The 26,884-nt window shown below is 40.2% G+C and overlaps 2 protein-coding genes across 3 annotated transcripts; one reads left to right on the top strand and one right to left on the bottom strand.

Annotated features, from left to right (window-relative positions):
* LOC118420739 (aspartate--tRNA ligase, mitochondrial-like) lies at positions 1 to 21,891 on the bottom strand. The gene is made up of 20 exons (XM_035827697.1): positions 21,704 to 21,891; positions 20,145 to 20,244; positions 19,775 to 19,841; positions 19,206 to 19,307; positions 18,644 to 18,739; positions 17,673 to 17,796; positions 16,734 to 16,780; positions 16,202 to 16,308; positions 15,135 to 15,204; positions 14,647 to 14,787; positions 14,270 to 14,308; positions 13,851 to 13,961; positions 12,263 to 12,325; positions 11,444 to 11,596; positions 10,721 to 10,775; positions 10,299 to 10,376; positions 9,718 to 9,800; positions 9,032 to 9,142; positions 1,542 to 1,617; positions 1 to 439 (listed from the first exon to the last, which is right to left on the bottom strand). Exons 1-20 carry the CDS (start codon positions 21,816 to 21,818, stop codon positions 273 to 275), a joined length of 1,905 nt encoding a protein of 634 aa, XP_035683590.1. The 5' UTR covers positions 21,819 to 21,891; the 3' UTR covers positions 1 to 272.
* Positions 21,892 to 22,112: 221 nt separating this feature from the next.
* On the top strand, positions 22,113 to 26,057 carry LOC118420745 (dual specificity protein phosphatase 12-like). Of its 2 annotated transcripts, none has more exons than XM_035827704.1 (7): positions 22,113 to 22,232; positions 22,899 to 23,213; positions 23,496 to 23,609; positions 23,833 to 23,951; positions 24,500 to 24,605; positions 24,843 to 25,026; positions 25,545 to 26,056. In XM_035827704.1, exons 2-7 carry the CDS (start codon positions 22,957 to 22,959, stop codon positions 25,704 to 25,706), a joined length of 942 nt encoding a protein of 313 aa, XP_035683597.1. In that variant the 5' UTR covers positions 22,113 to 22,232; positions 22,899 to 22,956; the 3' UTR covers positions 25,707 to 26,056. The 2 variants fall into 2 exon arrangements, with proteins under 2 accessions (XP_035683597.1, XP_035683598.1); XM_035827705.1 differs by having other exon boundaries at positions 22,125 to 22,224; positions 25,545 to 26,057.
* The last annotated feature ends 827 nt before the right edge of the window (positions 26,058 to 26,884 follow it).

Below are 26,884 nucleotides of genomic sequence, written 5' to 3'. Positions count from 1 at the left end.
TAAACACAGGAGTGGTGATTTTATTGTACAGTATACAATCTTGCAATAAAAGTATCTTTAGTTGGGACTTGAAATGGTTGCTTCAAATTCTATTCATGAATATACTTCTAGACAGAAATGCAGCAAAATCACCATTATGAGAACACAGAACAGAAGTATCATTAGGAAGAAGTACAAAGTAGCAGAAGAGTGTTAGTTGGTTTCCAACTGAAGATAAAGTTGTCTCCATCCCTGCCTACTCTTCTTGAATGGAAAAATAGGTCTTCAAAGTCTCAGGATGACTCTGATTGAACTCTGACATGGAAGGGCTGCAGTTCCGCGTCAGTCAGTTGTGAGGGAGCCCCGCTCATGGGGTCGTATCCTGCATGGGACTTGGGGAAGGCTATGACGTCCCTGATGCTGTCAGCCTTGCAGAGGATGGCCATCAGCCGGTCCAAACCTGGGTCAGGGGACAGAGGTTAAAGCTTAGCCATCATCCGGTTCAACCCTGGGTTAGGGGACAGAGGTTAAAGGTTAGCCAACATCCAGTCCAACCCTGGGTCAGGGGACAGAGATTAAAGGTTAGCCACCAGCCGGTTCAACCCTGGGTCAGGGGACAGAGATTAAAGGTTAGCCATCAGCCGGTTCAACCCTGGGTCAGAGGACATAGGTGAAAGGTTAGCCAACATCCAGTCCAACCCTAGATCAGGGGACTGAGGTGAAAGGTTAGCCAACATCTAGTCCAACCCTGGGTCAGGGGACAGAGATTAAAGGTTAGCCATCAGCCGGTTCAACCCTGGGTCAGAGGACATAGGTGAAAGGTTAGCCAATATCCAGTCCAACCCTAGATCAGGGGACTGAGGTGAAAGGTTAGCCATCAGCCTGTCCAACCCTGGGTCAGGGGACAGAGGTTAAAGGTTAGCCATCAGCCGATTCAACCCTGGGTCAGAGGACAGAGGTTAAAGGTTAGCTATCAGCCGGTCCAAACCTGGTTCACGAGACAGAGGTTAAAGGTTAGCCATCAGCAGGTCCAACCCTGGGTCAGGGGTCAGAGGTTTAAGATTAGCCATAAACTGATCCAGCCCCTGGTCAGGGGACAGAGGCCAAAGGTTAGTCATCAGCGGGTCCAACCCTGGGTCAGGGGATAGAGGTGAAAGGTTAGCCATCAGCCGATTCAACCCTGGGTCAGAGGACATAGGTGAAAGGTTAGTCATCAGCCGATTCAACCCTGAGTCAGGGTACAGAGGTTAAAGGTTAGCCATCAGCCAGTCCAACCCTGGGTCAGAGGTTACAATGTTAGCCATCAGCCAGCTCAACCCTGGGTCAGGGGACAGAGGTAAAAGGTTTGCCATCAGCCGATTCAACCCTGGGTCAGGGTACAGAGGTTAATCAGAGTTATTAGCCAGTCCAACCCTGGGTCAGAGGTTAAAATGTTAGCCATCAGCCAGTTCAACCCTGGGTCAGGTAATTAAGAAACTATAAGAAAGGAGGCACTTTACAGAGGACTTCTTTTACTTGAAGATGCAGTGAACATTGTGAAGAGCAAACAGGTGAAAACTTACCGATAGCGATGCCCCCATGTGGGGGACAGCCAGACTGCAGGGCCTCCAGGAGGTGGTGCAAAACAGCTGCGTCTTCCTGGAGAGCAAAAATCATGTACTTTACAGTTATAACAATTTTCTGCAATCGATGACTGTTTTGTAAAGGTACAGTACATACCTCCCAAATTTTCGATGTCTACCAGCACATCTTCGTCAAGGGGAATGACTTAGTCTCAGTTCTTGCGAGTACTTTACATCATTTAATTTACCACTAAATATAGAATACAACATTGGGGTATTCCGTATCCCCCTTGGTCCCAGGATGTACAGCCAAATGCTCAGGCCCGTGGGAGGACTGGGACCTATGGTGATGCATGTTCTTTTTTTTCATTTAGCAAAATGCGCGGGAAGTTGAGAAAATTTTGTGTCCTTGATCAAAAATTGTGACTTCTTCACCAACAAAACGAACAGAGCAATCTAGTGAAAGCACAGCCTCCTTGTCAGAGGAAAAAGTAAAACCAAATTCATTTGCCTTATGATTTCATTCTACTTATGTTTTCAGTCATATCATGTTAACATTGCAATTTTGATTTACTTGTATCGTAGAATGAAGCAGGGCTCGAAATACACTTTTCAGTCAACTTGCACCTGTGCAAGTTAAGCCAAAGGTAACTTGCACCAAAAGAAACTTACTTGCACAACCCAAAATAGTGAACTGTTAAACCCTTATCTCCTCTTCTGAAAATTTGCAAATGTACGTGACTAGTAGTAAATGGGGATACATACCGGTAAGACCACATGTTTGGATATTTGTTTTTCCGTAGTGTATTTTATTTTTGGTTTGAAATTGTATAAACTGTTTCATAAAAACTGTGAATTTAGCCTCAATTAAAGACAATTCAATGTCTACAACTCGATAAGATCCATAGATTTCTTCTGGACTCTTCAAGTGACATCCATCACAGTAACTAGTCTTAAGCATCTCCAGAATGAAGTGGTAGAACAACTCAATACAATACATATAACTGGAAAAACCAGTTGAACATATTTAGTATGCAAATGTAACTCATATGCAAATCAAGGTAAGACAGCACCTTAGGAATCATTAGCATTGTAGAGATGGATTTGTTTAAAACTAGAAAGGCCGACATTTGCTTAAGAGCAAATACAGCATATTTCAGCCATACCCCTTCCCACGCAACATTGGACTGTTCCAAATCACCCCTGCGCAAAAATGGAACATCCTCTTAACAGTACATTATCCCCCAAAGTGGACTGGTATTGTGAATTGACTCCAGGTAAAAACAGAGCTTGCTTCTATTTTTCAGAAAATGACAATAATCACACCTTCCATTCAGAAAATTTTCATCATGACTGAAAATTGTTGAATGACTTCATGTAATGTCATTAACAATTTTCAGTACGATAACTAGGTGTAAGTTTAAAAAAGTATAAGCTCCTTGTGATGTGGGTACATTTATTATTGCAATGAACTTTTTTTATTCAAGTAGGGCATACGATTTAATAATTATCAAGCAGGTGCAGGTACTGTAGGAGCGTTTGTTTTCTTCAAGCTGTAAAACTGTTAAACTGTTTTACTTTGTATGCAATCAACCATCGAGCCTATTCTTATTTTAGTTTAACAACTTCCTGCCAGACCCGGAAGATACGATTGAACCTTGTTCGAGGATTTATTTTCGTCTGTCTGGTCAGTCTGTTCATACCCTGGCGCTGAGAGTGTTTTATTGGGCTGAAACTCTGGCAGTTTAAAGTTACTAACAATTTAAATGTTCAAAGTTTATGCCAAACAACAACAGCACTAGGAAATGTGGCCACTATAGACAGGTGGTCACTATAGAGAAAATGCTGATCTATTGACTAGGAGCCATACGTTACACATGATTTCAGTACACTGATCATTAATCATATAAACATTGCACAGGTAAGCCAATTGTTTAGATGTACAATTAAGTTCAAATAATTCTGAAGAGAAATATTGATGAGAAAATAATCATTCTCGCCACTGTCTAACTTATAATTACGTATCAAAACTAAACGCAGATTTTCTAACTAACGCACCTTTCGCCGAATTCATCATAGGACCGCCGGCTATCAATCAAACACGGCTGTTGATTAGACTTAGAGTTTCAAACAGTCATGTGCTGTGTGCCAGTTGACAGCGAACTTCATGCTACGTGATGTTTTACATTGCTTGGACCTTCTTTCCTACAGCGGTGCTTCTACAAAATATTTAGACTGTAACACTGAGTTTTATAGAATAGAATTTGACGCAGAACAGCGTTTTTTGCTGGGTATTTTTTTTGAAACATGTCCGTGGGAATATCAGCGAGGCGGCGACGTAGGGATATCAGACCGTCAACAAAAGTCGCACGGCGGCTAACGGCGCAGCGAAGATACTAGCGCTATAAATAAGCGCTTCAACTAAGGATGGCAACCCGTACAATATTTTTGTATACTGTTGAGCTAAGTAAAGTTTGTTGTTTATGAGGTTTTAGTTGTCTTTGAAGCTTTGACCCGAAATATTTTAAAGTCAAACTGCTGAAGAGAAATAAGTGACTGCTACGATTATCGTAGATATGGCCCTAAAAAAACTGATAAAAGAAGCCTTCTCAATAGCCTAAAATGCAAGAGCTTCCGGGGGGGCTTCGCCCACCTGGGTCCCCCCCACAGTGGCCCTGCCCCTGGACCCCGCCAGGGACATTCGGCGGCCCCCGGACCCCTGTCCGACGCTTTGAAAAAATCCTGGCGAGAAGTCTGTACGGCCTGAGTCTTCAAGTTAACGTATTGTGTGGTCCCGCTTATGAATATTAATTAGCCTTCGCTTTCCTCTTCGCTGATTGGCTGAACCATTAATTGAATTAACTCTTCCTGCCGGCTAGACGCAGGTGCAGATGTCGGCTCTGTGGGGTGAACGTCCGAAAGGTCACGGCATGGAGAACGAAAGAAAACCAATTTCCCCTAAAAAAAGTGCTGTAATTAAGCCTTTTACAGTACTTTATGCCAAAAATTTTACTTGGATCATTTTACCAACTATATTATGCCTATCTATACCAAATGTTACTCATACCAGGGTACAGGGGTGCAAAATATACCGTTATAAGACCGTCAACAACAGTCGCACGGAGCTAACAGCGCAGCGAAAATACCATCGCTAGCGTTTCAACTTCGGATAACAAGTTATAAGTACTGTTGAACTCAGTAACGTTAAAGTTTGTTTTTAGTTGCCTTTGACGGTTTGACCTGAAACAGTGTTACGCTAAACTCCTGAAGAGAAGTTAAGTGACTGCTGCGATTATCATAGATATGCCCCTAAGAACTGATACAATATAAAGCCTTCTGAATAGTCTAAAATGCGAGAGCCTTAGGCGGGCTTTGCTCCCCCTGGCGGGAACACTGCTATATACGGGATCATGAGGCCCCGCTTATGAATATTAATTAGCCTTTGGCCTCCTCTTCGCTGATTGGCTAGGTCTTTGATTCAATTAACTCTCCGGCTGACGCGCACAGGTGTGGCTCTGTGCGGGGTCACGGAAGGTCACGTCAGGAGGCCAAAAGAAAACAAATTTGCCCTCAGAAAAGTGCCAAAATTAATCATTTTAAAGTTGTTTATGTCAAAAATTTTACTTGAATCTTGTTACCAAGTATCTAATGCCTATCTATACCAAATTTCAGGTCATTTAATTGTAATACCAGGGTACAGGAGCCAAAAGTGTCCTTTTTTGGTCAAAAATTGGCCAAAAATCGCAAAAATAAGCATTTTGTTGCACTGTACACCAAAAGTGTTATTGAATTTATATGAAGGGATTATCAAGGCACATCTGTGTCAAATTTCAGCTCATTCGGTTGCAATACCAAGGTACAGGAGCCAAAAGTGTCCTTTTTTGGTCAAAAATTGGTCAAAAAATCGCAAAAATAAGCATTTTGTTGTACTGTACACCAAAAGTGTTATTGAATTTATATGGGGGCATTATCAAGGCACATCTCTGTCAAATTTCAGCTCATTTGGTTGTAATACCAGGGTACAGGGGCCAAAAGTGTCCTTTTTTGGTCAAAAATTGGTCAAAAAATCGCAAAAATAAGCATTTTGTTGTACTGTACACCAAAACTGATATTGAATCTATATGGGGGACTTATCAAGGCACATCTGTGCCAAATTTCAGCTCATTCGGTTATAATACCAGGGTACAGGGGGCCCAAATATACAGTTTTGGTCTTAAGATGACCAAAAAACCTTAATAAAATCACTTAAGAGACAGATATGAAAAAAATGAAAAAAATGCCCGAGGGTATTGGCCCACTCTACCCTTGTGCCAAATTTCAAGTCATTCGGTTGAGGAACAACGGAGATACCGTGTTCTGAAGATTTGACAGGAGAAAGAAAGAAAGAAACATTACGACTAGAAAGGCCGGTATTTGCTTAGGAGCAAATTCAGCTATTTTCACTCCGCTCTCCCCTTTATGCAAAAATGGACTTTTCCAAAATTGAACTTGAAAAATCCAATGTGAGTACTGTACGGTAATCAAACTTTTATTTCTTTATTACAACACGCACACAGCATGCTAATGTTTCACACATTAACAAAGCAAGCACCGTTTTACTTCAAGAAAAAAAAAATTATGTCACAAACGGAAATTTTCTACAGTTGCAACACGTTATGCGACCCTAAACGTTGGTATTACGTACCCACAGCAGACAATAGCGTGGTTATGATTAAAGTTTTCCTGCTTATTTACACAAGGCAAGGGCAATTACTGCACTTATTCAAGGTTGTCACAAGCATAACTAATCTTCATACAAGCAGACCTCTCCAAACAAACTTCACTACACTTTTAACTCTTTACCAAGATATGCTTATTAGCCGTTTTTAGCGAAGTGCAATTTTAAAAAAAATCCAATTGGATATCATGGCTGCACGGCAATTACATTATCATTACAAATACGTAGAAATTTATGCACATTGTATTCAGACAAAAAGGATCGCATTCTCTTTTTATACTTAGAGTTAATCAGCTAATACATTATATTGATGAACAAAGCTAATTAGCGACTGTATGTTTGCACGGAGTCTGTTTTGCATATATAAATGTTTTGCATGCTTTTTGTCTGAAAAAAGGATGCAGCAATTGCACTTATTATACGTCTGTTATAAACTTAACGTCCCATTTCTTTTCCACATAAACTAATCAGTTTATGATTATCTAATTATTCTAATTAACTGTTTGTAGTACAGTGCATTACTAAATTACACAGCATATACCATGACGTGGTGTCTGAAAAGTCATAAAAACTTATTCATGTCTGTCATGAAATACAATGTTTGAACTCATGGTTGGTATAATAATATCTCTAATTGTCACTTAGTTTAATAGTTACAATATTGTCCAAAATAGCCTAATCATACATAAAGCTGGTGTTTCTGTCACAGTAACACTTCTTGTACGTGACTTTGCTACCCTCTCCTTGGTGTCTGTTGATGCCACCTTTGTAGCCAGTTGACTATTGTGTTCTCTGACAGGCCAGACTTTGTGGAATTAGTTGAGTTCGAGCACCCAACCAATAATGAATTTAGCACTGTCAAATTGACACTTTCTATCAAGGCACAACCCCACCTGTCTGCACAACAGTCCTGGTGGTGTTTCATCTTCCTCCAGTAGAAAATAGAATAGAATACAATAATTAGTATTTTCTTTGTGTAATTTCGTGTACTGCCACCCAGAGTAAAAGGAAGATCCTTTTTTGTTTGTTGATTAGAAAAAAAAGCCACACCTGATTACATATATTCTTGTACAACCAACCTGAATGGACAATTCACAACATAGTGTAACGTTTGTACTAGTGGATTTGCCCTTGAAAATCTGTACTATCATATAACGTTACTATGGAAGAGAACTACTGTACACTTTTCACCGATAATTAGTAGAATCATATCATAATGTTTAATTAGTAGAATTGTAAGATATACTCTGTATTCTTTCTTTTTTCGTTGCAGTTTAAAGTTGGCCATACAAAATTGACTGTACTTTTTGTCGTGTCAATAAAGCTTGATGATACAATACTATTACTGTCTCATCAGTCACTGCAAAGCGCAACAATATTCCATGCATGCGCTCCCACTTACCGCGGCATTCTGACGCTACGGTATCCAGACACTCTAAACGTGGGTAAATCAAACAAAAACTACACAATAACGACGACAAGTTACCCAAATTTGTTACTGCGTTTGTGTATTGTTGCCAATTTTAAGATAAACTGTACAATTTTTCACTTACTTTTAACGGACTTCTTCCCGGTGACATATATGTACTCCCAGCCGCTAAGTTGAAAAACCCTTCCTCATTGGCTGTACCCGAGCTGACCAATCAGGTCATCGCTTCCGCTAAGTGTCGGGCGCATATTGGTTCCCTTCTAAATTCAATTAGCCACAATGCACAGCTGCAGGTAAATAGCTTACGTCACGCGCGGAAACGTCCATAACCATATATGGTGCAACGGACGCACGTGCAAACGTGACCATATATGGTTACACGCGCGAAACGCGAGCTCGGTGAAAATATGCGTAGATACCCCGCCAAATTGGCTTTTAAATGATTTTGAAGTGACGTTTGGCCAAAAATAATACCGGGGTCCTTTTAATAAGTATCTCACGCAGTATCATACCAACTTTCAAGTCATCTGGACGTAATACCTGGGCACGGGAGACATGAATATACAGCCGGGCCAGAAAATGACCTTAAAACATCCCTAAAATCATTGTAAAGGTATCTATCAAAAAAATGAGAAAAACGGGTCTGGGTATTGGCCCACTGTACCCTTGTGCCAAATTTCAGGCCATTTGGTCCAGGAACGACGGAGAGGAATCACTTTAAAGGTCGCGACAGGAGAAAGAAAGAAAGAAGAAACAGTGAGAAAACAATATTTTCACTCGAAGCGTACCTACGGTACGCGGAGTGAAAATAAATACAATATATTTCACCATACCTATGGTATGGCTGAAATATAAATATTTCACCATACCTATGGTATGGCTGAAATATAAAAATAGTTTACCTGGATGTCTAACCAAATTTAGAAATAACAAATTTAGGCTTTTTTTATTCAGTGTTATTTTCTTTTACCTTTCAATGACAGACAATATTCTCGGTGTGTGTAAGCTTTTTCTAACGTCAGGTATTAGAGGACAAAAGTAACTTGCACTGGTGCAAGTTTGGTCTAAACTTACTTGCACCACACCAATTTTACTTGCACAAACTTGCATATGCATGTGGTATTTCGAGCCCTGATGAAGTTATGTATTGGTTATTCCTAAGTTGCTATGATTTGTCTTCATGGGCATACGTCAAAGCTAATTTTCTCATGTTATGTTACTTCTAATTTTAATTTGATACATATGTATATGTATGTCTGGGGTTCCCCCCCCCCCCCCAGGGCACATTGAAAAGCACCTAGAAAAGCGACTACAAACAAACAAGACCAAGACACAACAGCCCACCTTTAAGACTTCCTCCAGGATGTACCTCTGTACCTCAGCATCGTGGATCCGGATGGAACCGCCCGCGATCTCGTTACCGTTCAGAACCAGGTCGTAATGCTGGCTGCGCACCTGAAGCACATACAGGTGAGGCAGGTGAAGGTAAAGGTACAGGTGAGTCCATAGCCATAGGTAAGACAAAACAGACCTGCAGTGGATATCACTTAAAGACAGAAGGAAAATGTCTAGACTTTCCATGATGTACAAATGACCAATAAACTGATGGACATAAAGACTGATAAGTATCTAATACCAGCTGAAAAAAGAACAAGAAACAGTCATGCCTTCCAGTACCAGAGTTACCAAGTGAACAGGATCGATGTGTTAAAAAATTTGTATTTTCCCCGCACTATCATAAAGTGGAATTTGTTATTACCAAGCACAGTAGGGGTATCTTCTCTGGATAGTTTTAAAGAATGCTTGCAGAAAGATGTGCAAAGGTTAGGTGTGACGGATCATTCAGTGAAATATAACCAGCTGCTGCCGCACCGCGTGCCTGCAAAGCTGGAGTGTTACACTGAAGGGCGGTTATACCAAATATATAGATACAGAAAGTCAACACATTCATTGACATTCAATTTGGCACTCTAACCTTCAAGCAAGAAAAATAATGCATATTGTTCTGTTAAGATATTTTTTTGTCTTACCTTGTGTGGGTGAGAATACACCAGGTCCAAGTCATCAGGGTGGGGGGCCGTAAAGGGGTGGTGTGCAGACTCCAACCCTGAACCTATCAACAGGGCTGACATTAATTGACTTTTTTTCAATCTTCATTCAATTAGACCACACCAAATTAATTTGTTGGTTCTCAGATTGTAGAAAAATTTTTAAAAAGCTTCAAACTGGAAAAAACATAATGAAGACAAAGCATAAGCGCCATGTTTATGCCTTGGTGTACTCAGTTTTATGAAGGGAATACAGTCGGATTCAAGTTTTCCTACCTGCCCACTGCTTTTCTGATGTCTAGTTGCAATAATTTCACTTTAAAAAATCCGAAAACCAACAAATGAAATTGGTTTGGCCTGATAATGATGAAAACCACAAAACTGATGCAAGCCTGCAAATAATCTTTTTTTAAATTGGACTACAAATACCAAATTTAAGTGATCAGGAAGGTTTAGCATATGACTAATCACACAGAAGATGGTACACCAAAAATAGATTCTTCATTTTGTCTTCTTTTACACAATGCCTTCATCTACAGTAACAAAATTATGCTATTCCTTACCATCTTCCTTAGGTACAAACAAAGGAAAGTCGGTTATCCACAGGAAGTTGAAGACATCTGGATCCCTGAGTTGGACACCTTCAACAGAAAAGGGAGAAAGATTGAAAATTTTTACTCAAAAGTCCAGGTATCAGACACTGCTATCAAGGAGACTTTACAAACAAACAAACTCATGCAAATGCCAGCCAAATTTGTGGATCAGTCAGAGCTTGCCAGATTTCTCAACAGCCTGTTGCTTGAATTGACCAGATACAGTGTTTAAGATTTTCAAATAAAGTCTCTCTCTCTCTCAACATATACAGGTACATATTAGTTACAGTTAAAAAATCTAGAAACTGTGTCTAAAAAAGTCAAGAATAGTAAAAAAAATTAGGTAACAAAAAGAATAGTCGTACCTGAAAAGACAAGAAAAATAGTCGTACCTTGTGTTTCTAAGATGTCGGCACATTCTACTCGTATTCTTCCAAGAAGTTCACACTGAAAAGGCAGGATACAGATTGTAATAAAGATGCAATGCTTTGAAAATGCCTTGTGTTTGTGACTGTATCCGTAAGCAGCAAAAATATTCCTGCAGTACAAACTGTGAACTCAAGTCAAAAGTCAGAACTGCAATGAGGAAGGTCACAGACAGTCACCCGAATGTCAAGGAAAATAAAGGTGTGTAAAGTTATGGTTCTGTAAATAAAGTTTCTTGAAGAAGAAACAATAAGACATTCTGTTCTGGGACTGTCCCAGAGTTCATAATTTCTGGGCAAAATTGCTTGATAAAATTTTCATCAAAAAAGTCTCTTTATTCACTTTTACAGGTATATGAAAACTTAACTCAGGATACTTCTTTTTGTTATGTTTCCTGTATTATGTCACGTTAAGGTTAAACTTTCGATTCACTCGTTTGGCAGTATGTTATTATATTATCTATATAGTAAGTTAAATCTGATTTTGTACAATCTTTATGTTTATGTTACTTAGTAATTTGGTTTCGTAGAACTTAATGTATGATTATGTTATTGAAGCTGATTTGGTTCTGTTGAATTTAATGTATGATTTATTTTTGGGGTTCTCCCCCAGGGGGCTTCGAAAAACGCTGTCAGGCGACATGCTCTACCCTGGTGAAATAAATATTAAACAAACAAACAAACACTCACAGTTTTCAGGTGTTCCCCTCCAGCAAGTAGCAGCATGTCCCCTTCCTCGGCCTGCAGTTCCTGCAGTAGTGCATTTCTACAGGGGGAGCTGATGTGCTTGGCCATTGCCCCCTTCATCTCTCCTCCAGGTAATATCTGCAGTATGGACAGCCCCTGCAATATAACATATGCACGTATGTATGCTTTACATATGGCAGACCTTTAGGTCATATGCTACATGTCTAAAACCATATATTATATATACATATATATCATACATGAAGTCATTTGATATTATCAACTATAGCAAACGACACCCGCCTATTCTTTGCTTGTCTAGCTGATGTGCTTGGCCATTGCCCCCTTTACCTCACCCCCAGGTAGTATTTGTAGTATGGGCAGCCCCTGCAATATAACATAAACACCTGTAGCGTTAGGCCACACCATCTTCATTTGTTGGTTCACAGATTTTTCTGGAAAAACAAAATGAAAACAAAGCCAGAGGACCAGGTATGTGCCTTGGTGTGCTCAGTTTAATGGAGTGAATACAGGCAAATTCAAGTTTTTCTCCCTGCTTGTTGCTTTATTTATGATGTCTGCCTGCTAAACTTTCACTTTACAAAAATCCAAGAACAAACTAATGGTGTTGCAAACTCAGAGGAAAATTTGAGTTTGACTATGACATAAAACTGAGTAGTTAAAACTATGACTGTGCACAAAAATACTGACTTTCCTCCCTGACTCTGTTTTCAGGTTGACATTCAGGTTCACATTGAATGAATGAATGAAGAATGAATGAATGATAAAAGATCTTAATTGTAACATACTAAAATAAGTCACCTTAGACATCATCTGTTTTGCCAGATCCTGCAGCTTTTCTATGTCTTTATTCTTCATGTGCGGCTGTGGACAACAGAAATGTTCATTTGACATTCAAAAACAACAACAGCAACAGTTGGATTCTTCACATTATCATGTTATATTGATGGTTAACAACATTGATATTGATTTCAGAAAATTCAATTGGTCAACAACTTTTGATTTGACTAGATCAGTTGTACATAGTCTGACTTACAACGTTTCAGACAAACACACTTATTAAATAAATCATGATATAAAGTCCACCATAGAAATCCTTTCAAGTTTTACTTAACGGGAGGTGCCCCAACACGGTACGCTTTTTCTTGCGCTCAAACTCATGGCGCTCCATCGCTAGTTGCCTGAGAGTGGTCATAGTTTGATGACTGAATTTTTTACACATAGATTTGAACAACATACTTGAATAAGAAATGCATTCATGTGGTTCATGAACCTTTCGCGCTGCGTGTTACAAGCGGCAAACTCTGTGAGACAATTTCGTGTATGTAACCTTCCAATTTTGTGCTACGCTGGACAGTGTGCCTAACTCGGTACGCTTTTTCACATTTTGCTCTCTTCAGAAGTAAGTGGTAAATTTAAGTACACAGAAAAAAATTAATAGTATGATATTTTTAAGATTACTTTTAAAAGTAAAATCGTGACTGTATGTACTTTCTGTCTCATATGAGGAAGGCTGTACCTAGAACAATCCAGCTGATGTTTTTACGGGCAATGGACTGAATGCACTGATTGTGAATGCCCGACTAAAAAAAACATTACGAAAAAACGACACCGCCAACATCAACAAAACTCTGTGTGATTATATGAAAATATCATATACATCTCTCTATCAAGTCTTATTTTCATAGCCAGCACGAATCATTTGTTACAGTCAAATAAATCTTTGGAGCGTTCTCTTGTCTGCCACCTTCACGGCCACACTCCCTTGGGAGTACAATGGTGGCAATGTTTATGTCGCTTCCTTTTGGTCGCTTTTCTACTCAACAAACATTTGAAGACCCATATCCATAGTGTTTTATGGAGCTTTATTTATGTGTATCATGGCAGTTGTGTGACTGCTTGGACGAGTTCGTATAGTTAGCGACACGAGCCGCCAATACGCAGAGGCCGGTGACCGCAGTGATTCAGCACTGTCAACATTATTGTTAGAATTCTGTTTTTAAAAAACATGAAGTAAATATGTTAAAGTATACTTGGAATGCAAATTAAAGCTGTGTGCATGGACTTGGTTTATTTACCTTTGTAATCAGCATAGTCTGTGGCAACAAACACGGTGTACTTATGGATAATAAGATCAGCAAAAAATCCGTACCGTCTTAGGACGGGAACCGTCTTAGGGCGGCCCCCGTTAATGTTACAAAGCACAAAATGTACATGAAGCTTATTATATAATTTTTGTCTGATGATTCTACCAGTAACAGTTGGACAAAATTAATACAGACATATGGTAGGTTCATGATCAAGTACACTTCAGATCCTTTGCATCTGCATACTAATTATGAATCTCTGCATACACAGCAACATATTGTGATAAATGTTTACTACTCACAGCTGCCTGTTTGGCATTGATGGCCTGGATGGTGTTTCCTGAGTTGTCCTTGAGTAACCTCTCAAACACTGTGACCCCACTTGACCTCATGATGTCACTCACATCATTTAACTGTGAAAAGAGAGAATACACTTAAAAAATAAAACAAACAAAAAAATGGAAATCCAGGCTGAACATTAAGTAATACGAAATATCTCATGAAGCGACTAGATGAGTTCTCTAAAGAGTCAGATGTTTCATAACTGACATTAATGAGTCGAAGAAAGGCTCTCAGAATCAATACTTTGCTTGAATCATTTTGTACACTTTGTAGAAACACAGTTCTAAATCACTAATTAATGTGATCAGTTATAATATGAGCTGTGCTTTTTTACAAGAAAATAAAATTTCATCAATCTTCTACCATGGTTGTCACTCACCTTCATTCCAAATCTGGTGTCAGGTTTGTCACTGCCATACTGAAGAAGAAAAAAACAGAGACACATACAGGTGAGACAGTTGACATCTTCAAGGTAAAGGTACAGGTCCACAGCCTTCTTTTCAAGGCCATGTAGCGGCATTGCTGTAAAAACTGATAACTGATATCTTAATACAAGGACATTAATACAAGATCTAATTTCTACTTTAAAAATTCATCTCATGCTTGGGAGATTCTCTATCCCATTTATATAAACTGGAATGGTTTGATCCACTCACACCGGGAAGGTCCCCTACTCTTTTCAATAAGTGTGGCAGGTTCTTTACATGCCTATTTGATTGGAGGGTCATAGAATAAACAAACAAACAAAAGACTTACCTTCTTCATTGCATCCTTGTACTGCATTCTGGGAAAAGGCAGCGTAAGAGCACCCTTCCCATCAGGCCATGCATGCTGCAGCAGCTCTTCTATCAACTGCTCAACACCCCTCTGGTCAACAAAGGACATCTCTATATCAACCTACAAGGAAGGAAATGTGACAAATCCACATTTGAGTTTGTAGCACATAGATTTCTTGGCTCTGTGAAAATCATTACTATTAACTATGTCGGAGGTTTGAACAATGGTTATCATAGCATGGAAGGCAGATATTGTTAGCTATTGTTCACATTGTGATGATGTCTCACTGTTTTTAAAGGTTCATGTAGAATTATGAGAGTAAAGACCTCTGAGGCTCTTTTTTCACAACCCCTGCTTTATTTACACCAACGTCTCAGTGGCCATCTGTCACCTTCCTTAGGGCAATTCTGACTGGTTCACATTGTACTTTTTTATAAGCACCAAGTGTTTGTGTCAGGGCGCCTCACCTGAGTGAATTCTGGCTGCCTGTCCTGTCTTAGGTCCTCGTCTCTGTAGCACTTGGCTATCTGGAAATACCTGCAATAAACGGTGCAAACTTTTTGAACAAGCTGTGCCATTCATTCTGCAGTAGGAGGAGAGTTTAAGTTTCTGCAATATCTTAGGTTCTAATGGTTTGAATGTCCCTGTCCTTGGTGCTGATTGACTGTTTGTTGGTTTGAATGTCCCTGTCCTTGGTGCTGATTGGCTGTTTGTTGGTTTGAATGTCCCTGTCCTTGGTGCTGATTGGCTGTTTGTTGGTTTGAATGTCCCTGTCCTTGGTGCTGATTGGCTGTTTGTTGGTTTGAATGTCCCTGTCCTTGGTGCTGATTGGCTGTTTGTTGGTTTGAATGTCCCTGTCCTTGGTGCTGATTGGCTGTTTGTTGGTTTTAATTTCCCTGTCCTTGGTACTGATTGGCTGTTTGTTGGTTTGAATGTCCCTGTCCTTGGTGCTGATTGGCTGTTTGTTGGTTTGAATGTACCTGTCCTTGATGCTGATTGGCTGTTTGTTGGTTTGAATGTCAGGAGAGACTTCCACAGTTAAAGAGTTCTTAGATCTAGTAGACTTTCAGGAAGCTATAGATACAACTCTCCAACTCAAGCAATGATTTTGGAAATGGTTTCATATCCACTACCTTTCCTCAGAGACACTGAGCAGATCTGTTAAAGAGCAGGTTTCATACCCTAACTGTGAATTTATAAGCAATGGAGGTGAAGACAAATTGTAGATAGTTTGATATGAAACAAAAGTAAGGAGATCATAGCCAGTCCCAAGTGTCAGAAAGGAACCTACAGGTAACGTTAGTTTACCTTTATCTGCAGGGTGACCTATATCCGTTGTGTTTAAAAATAGTATTTAAGGATATCAAGTTAACGGACGGCAGATCTCAAACTGCAATTTCTTTTTTAGTACTGCAATTTGAAACCTGTCGACTTGATTTACCTGAATACTCTGCTTTTAAATACTAAGGATATAGGTTAACCCACGGATAAAGGTGAACTAACATTACATTTACAGCTGACTCAAGACACTCACCTGTCCACTCCTCCCACCATAAGAAGCTGCTTGAACTGCTGAGGGCTCTGCGGAAGGCAGAAGAACTTTCCCTTTTCTCGGGAAGGAACCACAAACTCTCGGGCACCCTGAAATAAGAGCACGGTCAGAGACCAACATCTCAGCTTTTATTGACACTGTGCAAAGTGTAATTTATAGAAAATTAAGGCAAACAGAAATTGGTACTAGGTTTGAGATCTATGCATGATTCATAGTATGATTTCATATTAAGACTAAGTTACTACACATTGATTATGTAATTTCCACTGTTAGCTATTTTCTATCATCTAAATTGTTTATAAGGTGGTACATGTATGTTATGTTTCTGTTATGATATGTTCTGTTCTCATAATGCTATTCTATGTTGGAGTTTGCCTCCGAGGAGTCCCAAGAATCTTTGGAAAGTATGAGCAGGTGAAATGCATTTACTGGATCTTGATAAAGGAAATCAAATGAAATGTAATGAAATGAGTGTGCCTTTCAGTTCAGGATGCCATTTCTGGTCTACACTTACCCCAGGAGTCCTGCGGAATAATGTTGGGGTCTCCACATCAACAAATCCTGAAATTCAAAGGAAAACATGTCAAAAGACATGTCACATGTCATTCTTTATTGCAAATAATATAGAGAGGAGGTTTCTACATAATGCGTACAACTTGCCCTGACCATGTGTCCCTTTACCCTGGAGAGCAGATCCTCTGGCAAGCACAAAATTCTGAGTGACCAGGGATGCTATTGGGTCACATGTGGCCAGTTTTTATTTCAGAACAGGCAAACATCAATGCGTGCATGGACATGGCTACAACTCTGGTAATGCTTCAGTTAGGGCCATCCCTCTGACAGGGTCCCATGTTTGAGGAGAGCCACACCTCGATAACGTTAAAGAACCCACCACACTGATCTAAAAGAGTAGGGGTCCTTCCCGGTGTTAGTGGATCAAACCTTACAGTCTGGTCTCTGGGTTGACATCTTTTTTATTTACTTTGAGGTCACCGCAAAACAAGGCTCGTGGAGCCACTCAAGCGTTTTGGGTTACGTTACTGAATTGTGAAGAGAGATGTTTGTTTACCCTTAATTTGAACAGTTTCAGGCTGTACCCTGTGGGGAAGCAAGTCCGTGGAAGCTTATTCCATAGCGATGTTGTTCTAGGAAAAAAGCTCTGAGCGTGGAACTTCCTCCTGTTAGGTGGATTGTGGAGGAAAAAAGGATGATTTGTTTCCGTGGAAGTGGCTAAACGGGTTCTTGCTGTGAAGGTTCGTATTGAAGGCACAAGTGAATGAAGTTCTGCCGAGCATTTACCATGGAAGTACCGATAGAAAAGTGCTAGGCTAGCTACATCACGCCTTTGGGCCATCTTGCAAAAGTGTCACCTGTTATGCCAATCGTTCCACAAATGTGGTAAAACTGAACAAAATAAAAAATAAGATAAATGCTTTGCTACAGGAAAACCTACCGTGGACATTGATGAGGAACTCCCTCATCTTCATGATGACCTGTGACCTGAGCCTGAGGTTGTGCTGCAGCTGGGATCCTCTCAGGTCCAGGTACCTGTGCTTCAGTCTCAGGTGTTCATTTACCTGGAACAGGTGTGGTTACATGTAAGTAGCCTTTTTAAGACATAGGGGAGGGCATGATTTTGGAAGGCAGAGTTAATCACTCTCCTTCCACTGCCTTTTAATAAAAGTTTAACTTCCCCAACCAAAGTCAGGTACCCATTTTTACACCTAGGTGGAGTGAGGAAAGTCAGTGCCTTATGCAAGGACATGACTTCTAGCCAGGAATGCCAGGAATTGACCGTCCCTGTTACCTCTAGATCTCATGTCCATTCACTAGCCTAGTCTAAGTCACAGGCAAAGACAGCAATTCATTCATTCCCCTAATATGTTTACTTATAATGATCAATGATATGTACATGTTTGATAATGTTATGTTTACTGTGAGTTGCTGCTGATGCCATTTTGGAATTTTGACAAATTCTATTACATATTGTGACATGCCAGTTGGTGTCAATGAAAAGTGAATCTGGGTTTTCGTGTACACAACCAAGGTTTCTCTTCATTCATTTCTTTATTAAGTTATAGTATACATAAAGGCATATGCTAGCTATAGTTGACTTTTATTCATAGGGTAGCCTATATCCATTATATTTCAAAACAGAGTATTTAAGGATTTCAATTAAGTCGACAGACTGTGGGTTTAAACTACAATATTTCTAATACATTGCAATTTGAAACCACCATCCGTCAACTTGATATCCTTAGTATACTAGTATACTAAAATTTTGAATACAATGTATATAAGTTAGTCCACAGATAAAGGTGAAACAGCGTTATCTTGAGTCAAAAACATGTGAAGAATCTGGATATTTCTTAAGGTTGTAAAGAAATGTAGAACAAAATTATGCCGTTAAAAAAGGTTTCTGACCTGGAAGAAGTCCCTGATCTGGAATGGTAGGGATTTACTTTTGTTGACCATCTCCACCTTACTCACTGCCACCTCCACATCTCCTGTAGACATGGCCTGGAGCAAGAACACAAAACATTATGTGTCAACAACCAGGTTGTATCAGTACTTGTTTAAGAATCAGTTAGCTTTTGTAACAGGGCCAAACTGAATTACAATTTGGTATACTGGATGTACCTGTACATGCATATATATGAGGTAGTGTTGTTGGGCTGGAGGACACGTTCATAGATGAAACATCGCTTTCATCTTGCCTTCCTGCACCTGGCATTCACTTGGACTATCTGCATGGATTTCCTTTGTTCTGTGCACATTATACCCTGCATACACGTGGCAGGCCTCACCTGTTTCCCTTAATCTTTCTCACCTGTTCTTGATTACATTTGTTAACTTTCTACACCTGCGCTTGGGATTACTTGATTAAAATAACACAGAGAAACAACCCGAGTTGTATTCTATACTATAAGCTATAGTTGAATAAAGCAGGATTTCAGGCACAGAGAAGCAACCTGAGGACACAGACCTTGTTTGCCTCCCCGATGGGCCTGAGCTGAACGATCCCCTGGACACAAACCACCGACTCTGGGGGCAGGTGGGCCAAGGTCTGCTTCATGTCTGCATGCTTCTGAAAATAGGAAAAAAATCGAAAAATGGTGGATATCCCCCTCTCAAATTAAGGTAGACTTAAAATGAAGACCAGCTGAAGTATACTCATTCTTACACCAAATAAGAGTATAATTACAGAAGCAACTGGATATGATTTTAGAAAGATTTGTAAATTATATATTCTGTAATTTAACTGTTATTTGGTGTAAGAATGGTATACTTCAAGATGTGTTCAATTACCCTTTACCAAATTATATTATGTGGAAGAAAAGCAACTACCACATGTATACAAAATGCACACAATGCATACAGAAAATGATGCATCACATCAGACAATTGTTCTTTCCAGGGATGTAAGGAAAAAGTGTTAACACTGTTGATAAAATCTGAAAAGTTTGATGTTTTAGAAGTCTATTTGTTTTACCAATTGTTAGCATTTTCTCATTTGGAATAATGAAAAAGGAACTAGAATCTAAATGAACGCACCTTGTCTTGTGGCAGGACCAGCTGTATGACTCCATAGGAGTCTCTCAGGGTTACAAATAGCTGTTTTCTGAAGAAAGATTTTTAAAAAAGGAAAAATTAACGTATCATTAATGATTCATAATCATGATAAGTGATCAGTGGTCTGGCAATTGTTCTTTGTGTCAAATTGTGACTGGTATATAGACATGTCAAATTTTCTGTATTGTTGTTTATACCTGAAAATACGTTTTAAACGGTATTAGTCTTGTAATAAAAGTGGCGAATTTCATAATCAACACATGACAAGAGTGTGATGTCGGGTGTCATCACAACCATGTGCCTGCAAGAGAATACTTTATTTGGAATGCGCAATGTTCAGATGCAAACTTACCTCTGAAATTGAACCCATCCGCACAGAGTCACATCCTCCCCAGCATGCACTGCTCTCAGCTCACCACAGGTGTGACTTCTAAGGCTGTACGAGCTCACATCTGTACACAAACAAACAAATAAACAAACAATGAGGCCACGCCAATTTGATTCATTAGTTCTCGAACGTTCTTCAGTAAAAATGTAACCTGCAAAAGATGAAAACAGAAGACTGGGAGTAAATCTTGCATCTAACTACAAACATATATCGCCGTGGCTATTGACACACCGAGATGCTAGCCAGCCAATCAGAGATTGTAAATATGTTAACATGACTTTCCCAACATTATTTTGCCAGGCTCTCGTCTCATTACAAGTTTTTACACAGGCAACAGAAGAATAGACATTGTTCAGAAGACTAGACATTGGAATCTTAGAATCTTGGAATGAACGGACGTATTCAAGTTATGCCCTACATTTTGTTACCTGTTAATACAGCCGACTTCTTTGACTATGTTAGGCGTGGCGTAATGGTTAGAGGCTTAGAGCGTTGATATCTATACCACCATTTTAGTAGCTCCGACCCCAGATCGAGTCAATAGCCTCGCTCAACATATATTTGCGCCCAAGCCCTAATACTTTCATGCTAAGGCCACAGCAAGTAAATTTTATGGATGACATCCTCCGAAGACGGCAAAAATAATGAGAGAGGGCGGAAAAAAACAAGATGGGTAGAAAAAAAGAAGATGGCTAAATTTTCAAATATACGCAATAAACGTTAAAAAAAAAATTAAAGCGACGAAACATGGTATCACAGCCTACAAGGCATTCATTTCTGTATTCTAGACATGAACTGGTGTAGTAAAAGTGACGCTAGGTGTGGTAGACTGGTATCAATTACTGACATGGCAACTACACTCATGGCTTCCATATTGGGGCAAATTTTACAACTATCTAACTAAATTTTTAGTTTCATTTCTATAACTATAGTCATGGCTCCATAGCTAGTGTCACTTCTACAAGTACAACCATTAGCCTATAACACAACATATTTGCCCATCTTGGTACTTTCTCGTCATGTTGACCATCTCCAAAGGAAAAAAAAAATTCTTGTTTTTTTTTCTGAAATCAGGCGAAAATCAATGCGCCCACTGATGTCATCCATAAAATTTACTTGCTGTGGCCTAATGTATTTCGAAAATGAAATGGGTAGACGCGATACAGGAGCTGTCATCTTTGACAACTTGAAGGTGTCTACCAGCAGGGACGTTGAAAATCCTTTTTCAACCTCCTTATCATGGCGGACGGAAAGTGGTCACCTTAAGACCAGTTTTGTATTAATTGGTAGAAATGTGTCAAATGACTATAACTCTACTCTAAGTCTAATTTCCCTCTAAATATTCTAACGTTATTTAAAAACATGTAAAACCCTGCCGGTCCATGTATGTGTTAATTTTCTCATAAAAATCCGGTCCACTGATTTGCCCAATCTTTCAGCAATGAGTTTCATAAGATGGCGTATCACATTACCTGGATGTCAAACCTTCATCGCGATGAGTTTCATTAGATCTTAGTTCATACCTTTGAAAGACAGTACAGGCCTTGCCAAGCTCAGAAAGCGGGCAGGTTGTGTCTGTGGGTGTGCGGGACCTCGGAGCAGGCCGGACAGCAAACATCGCGCTACAAATCTGCTCATTTTGCCGATTCCTGTATTCTGTAAGAACCAACCACGTTTTGCACAGTGGAAGAGGTGCGTTTCACAACATGACCCCGGTTTTACTTCCTGGGTTGATGGTAGAGTCTACTAAGAGAAAGGGGTAACTAATCGTTATAACATTTAAGAGATATAACAGTTAATATACCCTATATCGTCTATTATATGAGAGATAGAAAATATAAATATGTTACTTATTTATTTGTTTCTTTACTTTTACACTGTATTTCACTCAAAATGCATATCAAAAATTTTGAACTCCCCTTTAAATGCATTGCACTAGGCCGGTATGCTGGGAATTCAAGATGGCTGCGCCCATGATAAATGGGAACCGCTGAGGTTTATTTTCTTCTAAAAAACGTGAAATTTTCGCGTACGAATAATTAAAGTAGGTTGGTAAGTATTGGAGGCATTGACTTATAACTTTGTGGTCCACGTGACATTATTTTTAGGAAGAATCATGTCAGTACTTCGCTAGAATTGGACTTTGTATTCTTCCATCTTTGTACGTCGTCGCGTTTCTTTGTTTACTGCGTCAACGATTAATTTCCTTCATCATACCGCTTTGACAATCATAACTCTTAAACAAAACGTTTGGTTTCACTTTGCAACATATGTTTCATGCAAGATTTATGACATTTATACTGGCCGAAACAAGGAAAACGGTTAAAAAAAATCACATTCTTTTAATTTCTTCTTTTTTTTCCCAAAAAATTACGTTATAAAAAATTGTCATCAGCTGATCAGTTGTATAACGTTAATTTTTGCACTATTCCAAACTATTTTTGATTGTCTTACAAACCGAATTTGGCCAAGGCAACAGCCACAAAACAAAACGAAACAAACATGCATCTACCATTTCAGTTGCATTCATTATGCACATGACAGGTGTTTTTATGGATTTCCACTTCGACATCAAGGTATAAGAATGCACGATGAAAGTTACTCAACAACTGAAATTCGGAAAGAGTTTTTTTATACAGTTAAAGACAGCAACTGAGTAAATCCTGTCTGAAATGTCCATTTCTTTTGACACGGTTACAACTGTTTTCTTCTTTCCAGTACCATTCATGGATACTGAGCAGAGAGTAGAAAATCGAGTGACTTCCCCGGACTGAAGATGCAGCTCATCTCCCCCAACCTGTACCTCGGTAACCGTGACGACGCTCAGGACGTCGAGAGCCTCCAGTCCGCCAGAATCTCGCACGTCCTGACCGTGGACAGCGAGGAACTGAACCTGGGCGCAGACTCCGGGACCTTCGAGCGAAAGTTTGTGCGCGCGTTGGACGAGTGGAGCACAGACCTGCTGAGTAGGTTTGACGAATGCAGCAGCTTCATTCAGAAGGGCCGGCAGGAGGGAGCAGTGCTGGTACACTGGTGGGTTGGTTTGTTTGTTCAATGAAGATCTCAATGTCCTTACGCCAAAAAAAAAAACCCAGTTCCTCAAGAAACTGGATATGGTTTTGGAAACAGTCAGACGTTTCAAACAACTTTTGTTGTTTTTCGTCAGTGACACAACTGATGTTTGAAATGTCTGACTGTTTCCCAAACCATATCCGGTTGCTACTACTATATAGCTCACATGTTATGTACATGTAAGTGCTGTAGTTGGATTAGAATGAAAATTTAAGATCCATCATATGTCCTCTCCTTCCCCAGTCTACAGGGAGTGTCCCGCAGTGCGGCCGTCATCGCGGCTCACCTGATGCAGGTGGAGCGCTGGTCATGTGACCAGGCCCTACAGCACATCCGCCAGGTCAAGGCAGACATAAGGTCAGTACAGAACAAACGGTCGGGCTCAACTTCTTCTTCTTCTGTTAGTACCCAACAAAAATAGAAGCCTTGCAAAGCTTAGTTCAATAACCGAACCTCGGGAAACACAGCACAAACAGTCATACAGTCAATTCTAGCCTCGTGTAGTTTGTCTAGTCTCTTTCAGTTATTTAAGGCATGAGAATTTGACATGCCAGCTCTGTCCACCTTTCTCCCTTTGCAGACCCAACGATGGGTTCATGTCCCAGCTGATGCTGTACGAGTCGATGGGCTGCCGTGTGGACCAGAGCCGCATCGAGTTCAAACAGTACCGACTGGAGCACCTGGCACAGCAGTTTCATGGTAAAGTTTCTCACCTTCTTAACTTGTCATCAACCTGTCTTGCAAAATCTTGAGAACAAAGCAATTGATTGATGGGCCTTATGTTCATTTTTCTGGAACTTCTAGCTGTTTTTCCACAATCATCATTCTGTTTCTTGATCCTGAACCTTCTTTAACTCACTTTCCACCTTTTCCTCTACCATGTCCATTAACTTTGTTTTTATTCAATTTTACTCAAAGCTTTTCCACAATCATCTTGTTCTTTCTTGATCCTGAACTGTTACTATCACAAATATCTGCCTTTGCAGAGAAAGGTTTCCAACTTCTCTCCTGACCCACACAACCACATGGGGAGAAAGTTTCTCACCTTTTTCTTACCTTTTAACACCTTCCTTCTTGAGATTACTCACTTCTTTATCTTTCTCTTGTAAACTCTTGAAAGAATTTGTTTTGCTTTTGTACATTTTCCTTCTCTACCTTTCATTATCAGCTTTGTAGGCACTGTTGTGCTTTAAGGTTTCTGAAAACATTCTGAACTTGTTGTGACCTTGAGAGTGTTTTTCTTACAGAGCAAGGTCAGGTGGAATCCTCCACGTTTGCGTCGGACCCTCACGAGCGCCCAGACTCTACAGGGAACGTCTCCAACACAGCTCTGTTCAGGTGTAGGAAATGCAGGTGTGTATATAGACCAGGGGTGTCAAATTGTCAAAAGTGAGAGTTCTTGTAAGTAAAAGTTCTTGTAAGTAAAAGTTGTTGAAAGTGAAAGTTCTCGTAAGTGAATGTTGTTGATGTTTACCCCAGGAGGAGCCTGTTCCGTTTGGACAGCATCATGGAACGCGAGACAGGCAGTGAAAGTAAAAGTTGTTATAAGTGAAAGTTCTTGTAAGTGAAAGTTGTTGATGTTTATCCCAGGAGGAGCCTGTTTCGTTCGGACAGCATCATGGAGCACGACACGGGCAGCGGACAGACGTGTTTCTCCTGGTACAAGCGCGGCGGCGCGGGGGACGGAGGCGGCTCCAGTGTACAGTGTTCCTCCATCTTTGTTGTGCCGGTCACCTGGATGGCAGAGTCGCTCGCCGGGGTTGTGCAAGGAAAGGTGAGAGAGAGAAATGGTTGATTGGCATTAATGACATGAAAACTCTTACAGTACATGTACAAAAGGATGAATTGTCATTTTTTTACAGTCAGCATTTCTTAACTTGACATAGATAAAAAGGGTGCTGCGTCAACTATGATTGCTTCAAATTTAACCTGATTACCCTTACTGTTGTCTTGTGTTCTGGTGTCCATCTCCATTTCTGTTAAAGCCCTGGGCCACACAACTTTGTTCACAGCTACAGTACAGCTACAGCAGGGGGCTAGTCCACTGGTAGACTTAGTAAGTGTTCTGTGTGTATTCAACTACCGTAAATTTCTCGAATGTTGAGTGCTACTTGAAGAAAGCAGCATGTAGTAGGGGCGGATACAACAAGAAAAAAACGGTGTACCGGTACAAAACTGTTTTCTTGTTGGACTGAAAAAATGGACCTGAAAAAAATCCTCGAACCCACAGTCAACTTCTTTGACTCTTATGTGACTATGTGTATTCAATTTCCTTTTCTTCCCCCTACTTAGCTGCTGTGTCCAAAATGCAACGGTCGTCTGGGTTCATTCAACTGGGCAGGGGAGCAGTGTTCGTGTGGCGCATGGATCACACCATCCATCCAACTCCATAAAAACCGCATTGATGAGGTGCGAAACCTCGGCCCCAACTCTCCTGTCAAAGTGTGCAGGTAGATGTCACAAAAACTGTTCTTAAACAACAAACAAGAGACACGGTGTTGTACAAATGTGATAATGTGGCACCGGACAATTGCGAGATGTTACAAGACAGTAAGTACAGCTTTTGACACAGACTGAGCCACAGTATTGTACAGATGTTTACAGTTACTGTCGCACTGGATTCGTGCAAGATGTCAAAAGGACAGTTCTTTGACAAACAAATGAGACCAGCATTGTACAGATGTGCTCATGTCCCACCAGATGTTGAGATGTCACAAGAAACGTTACAGCTCTTAACATAGGACACAGCGTAGTAGAGATGTTTGCAGTTACTGTGGCACTGGACTCGTGTGAGATGTCACAAGTACAGCTCTTTGACAAACAAATGAAACACAGCATTGTACAGAATCTGATGTGTTAAGGTGGCACTGGACAATTGCCAGATGTTACAAGAGTACAGCTGTTGACTCAGCCACAGCGTAGTACAGATGTTTACAGTTACTGTGGCACTTGACACGTGTGAGATGTCAAAAGGACAGTTCTTGACAAAAAAATGAGACACAGCATTGTACAGATGTGTAAGTGTCACAGCAGATGCGTGTTGAGATGTTACAAGTAACATTACAGCTCTTGTAAAGGACACAACGTTGTACAGATATGTTGATGTGGCACCGGACGCGTGTGAGATGTCGCAATTACAACTCTTGACAAACAAATGAAACACAGCATTGTACGGAAGTGTTAAGGTGGCACCGGACAATTGCCAGAAGTTACAAGTACAAGCTTTTGACACAGCCACAGCGTAATACAGATGTTTACAGTTACTGTGGCACTGGACGCGTGTAAGATGTCGCAAGTACAGCTCTTGGACAACCAAATGAGACACAACATTGTACAGATGTGTTAAGGTGGCACAGGACAATTGCCTGATGTTACAAGTACAAGCTTTTGACACAGCCACAGCGTAGTACAGATGTTTACAGTTGCTGTGGCTCTAGACACGTCTCGGCAAACAAACAAGGGATACAGCATTGTACAGGAGTGCCATGAATTGACCTGTTTTTTCCAATTTGATATGACAAAGGAGGCAGCTACTGCACCGGAAAGGTCACACAGTACAGCAAGGGAGTAGAGGATCAGGAAGGTGTGTCAAGTGTGAAATTATGGTACAATAGTGGGAACCGAACCCAAGA

Source organism: Branchiostoma floridae, chromosome 8 (genome assembly GCF_000003815.2).
Source record: "Branchiostoma floridae strain S238N-H82 chromosome 8, Bfl_VNyyK, whole genome shotgun sequence".
Taxonomy (NCBI): domain Eukaryota; kingdom Metazoa; phylum Chordata; class Leptocardii; order Amphioxiformes; family Branchiostomatidae; genus Branchiostoma; species Branchiostoma floridae.
The sequence above is the reverse complement of the archived record's forward strand: the minus strand, read 5'-3'. Positions and strand labels throughout refer to the sequence as shown.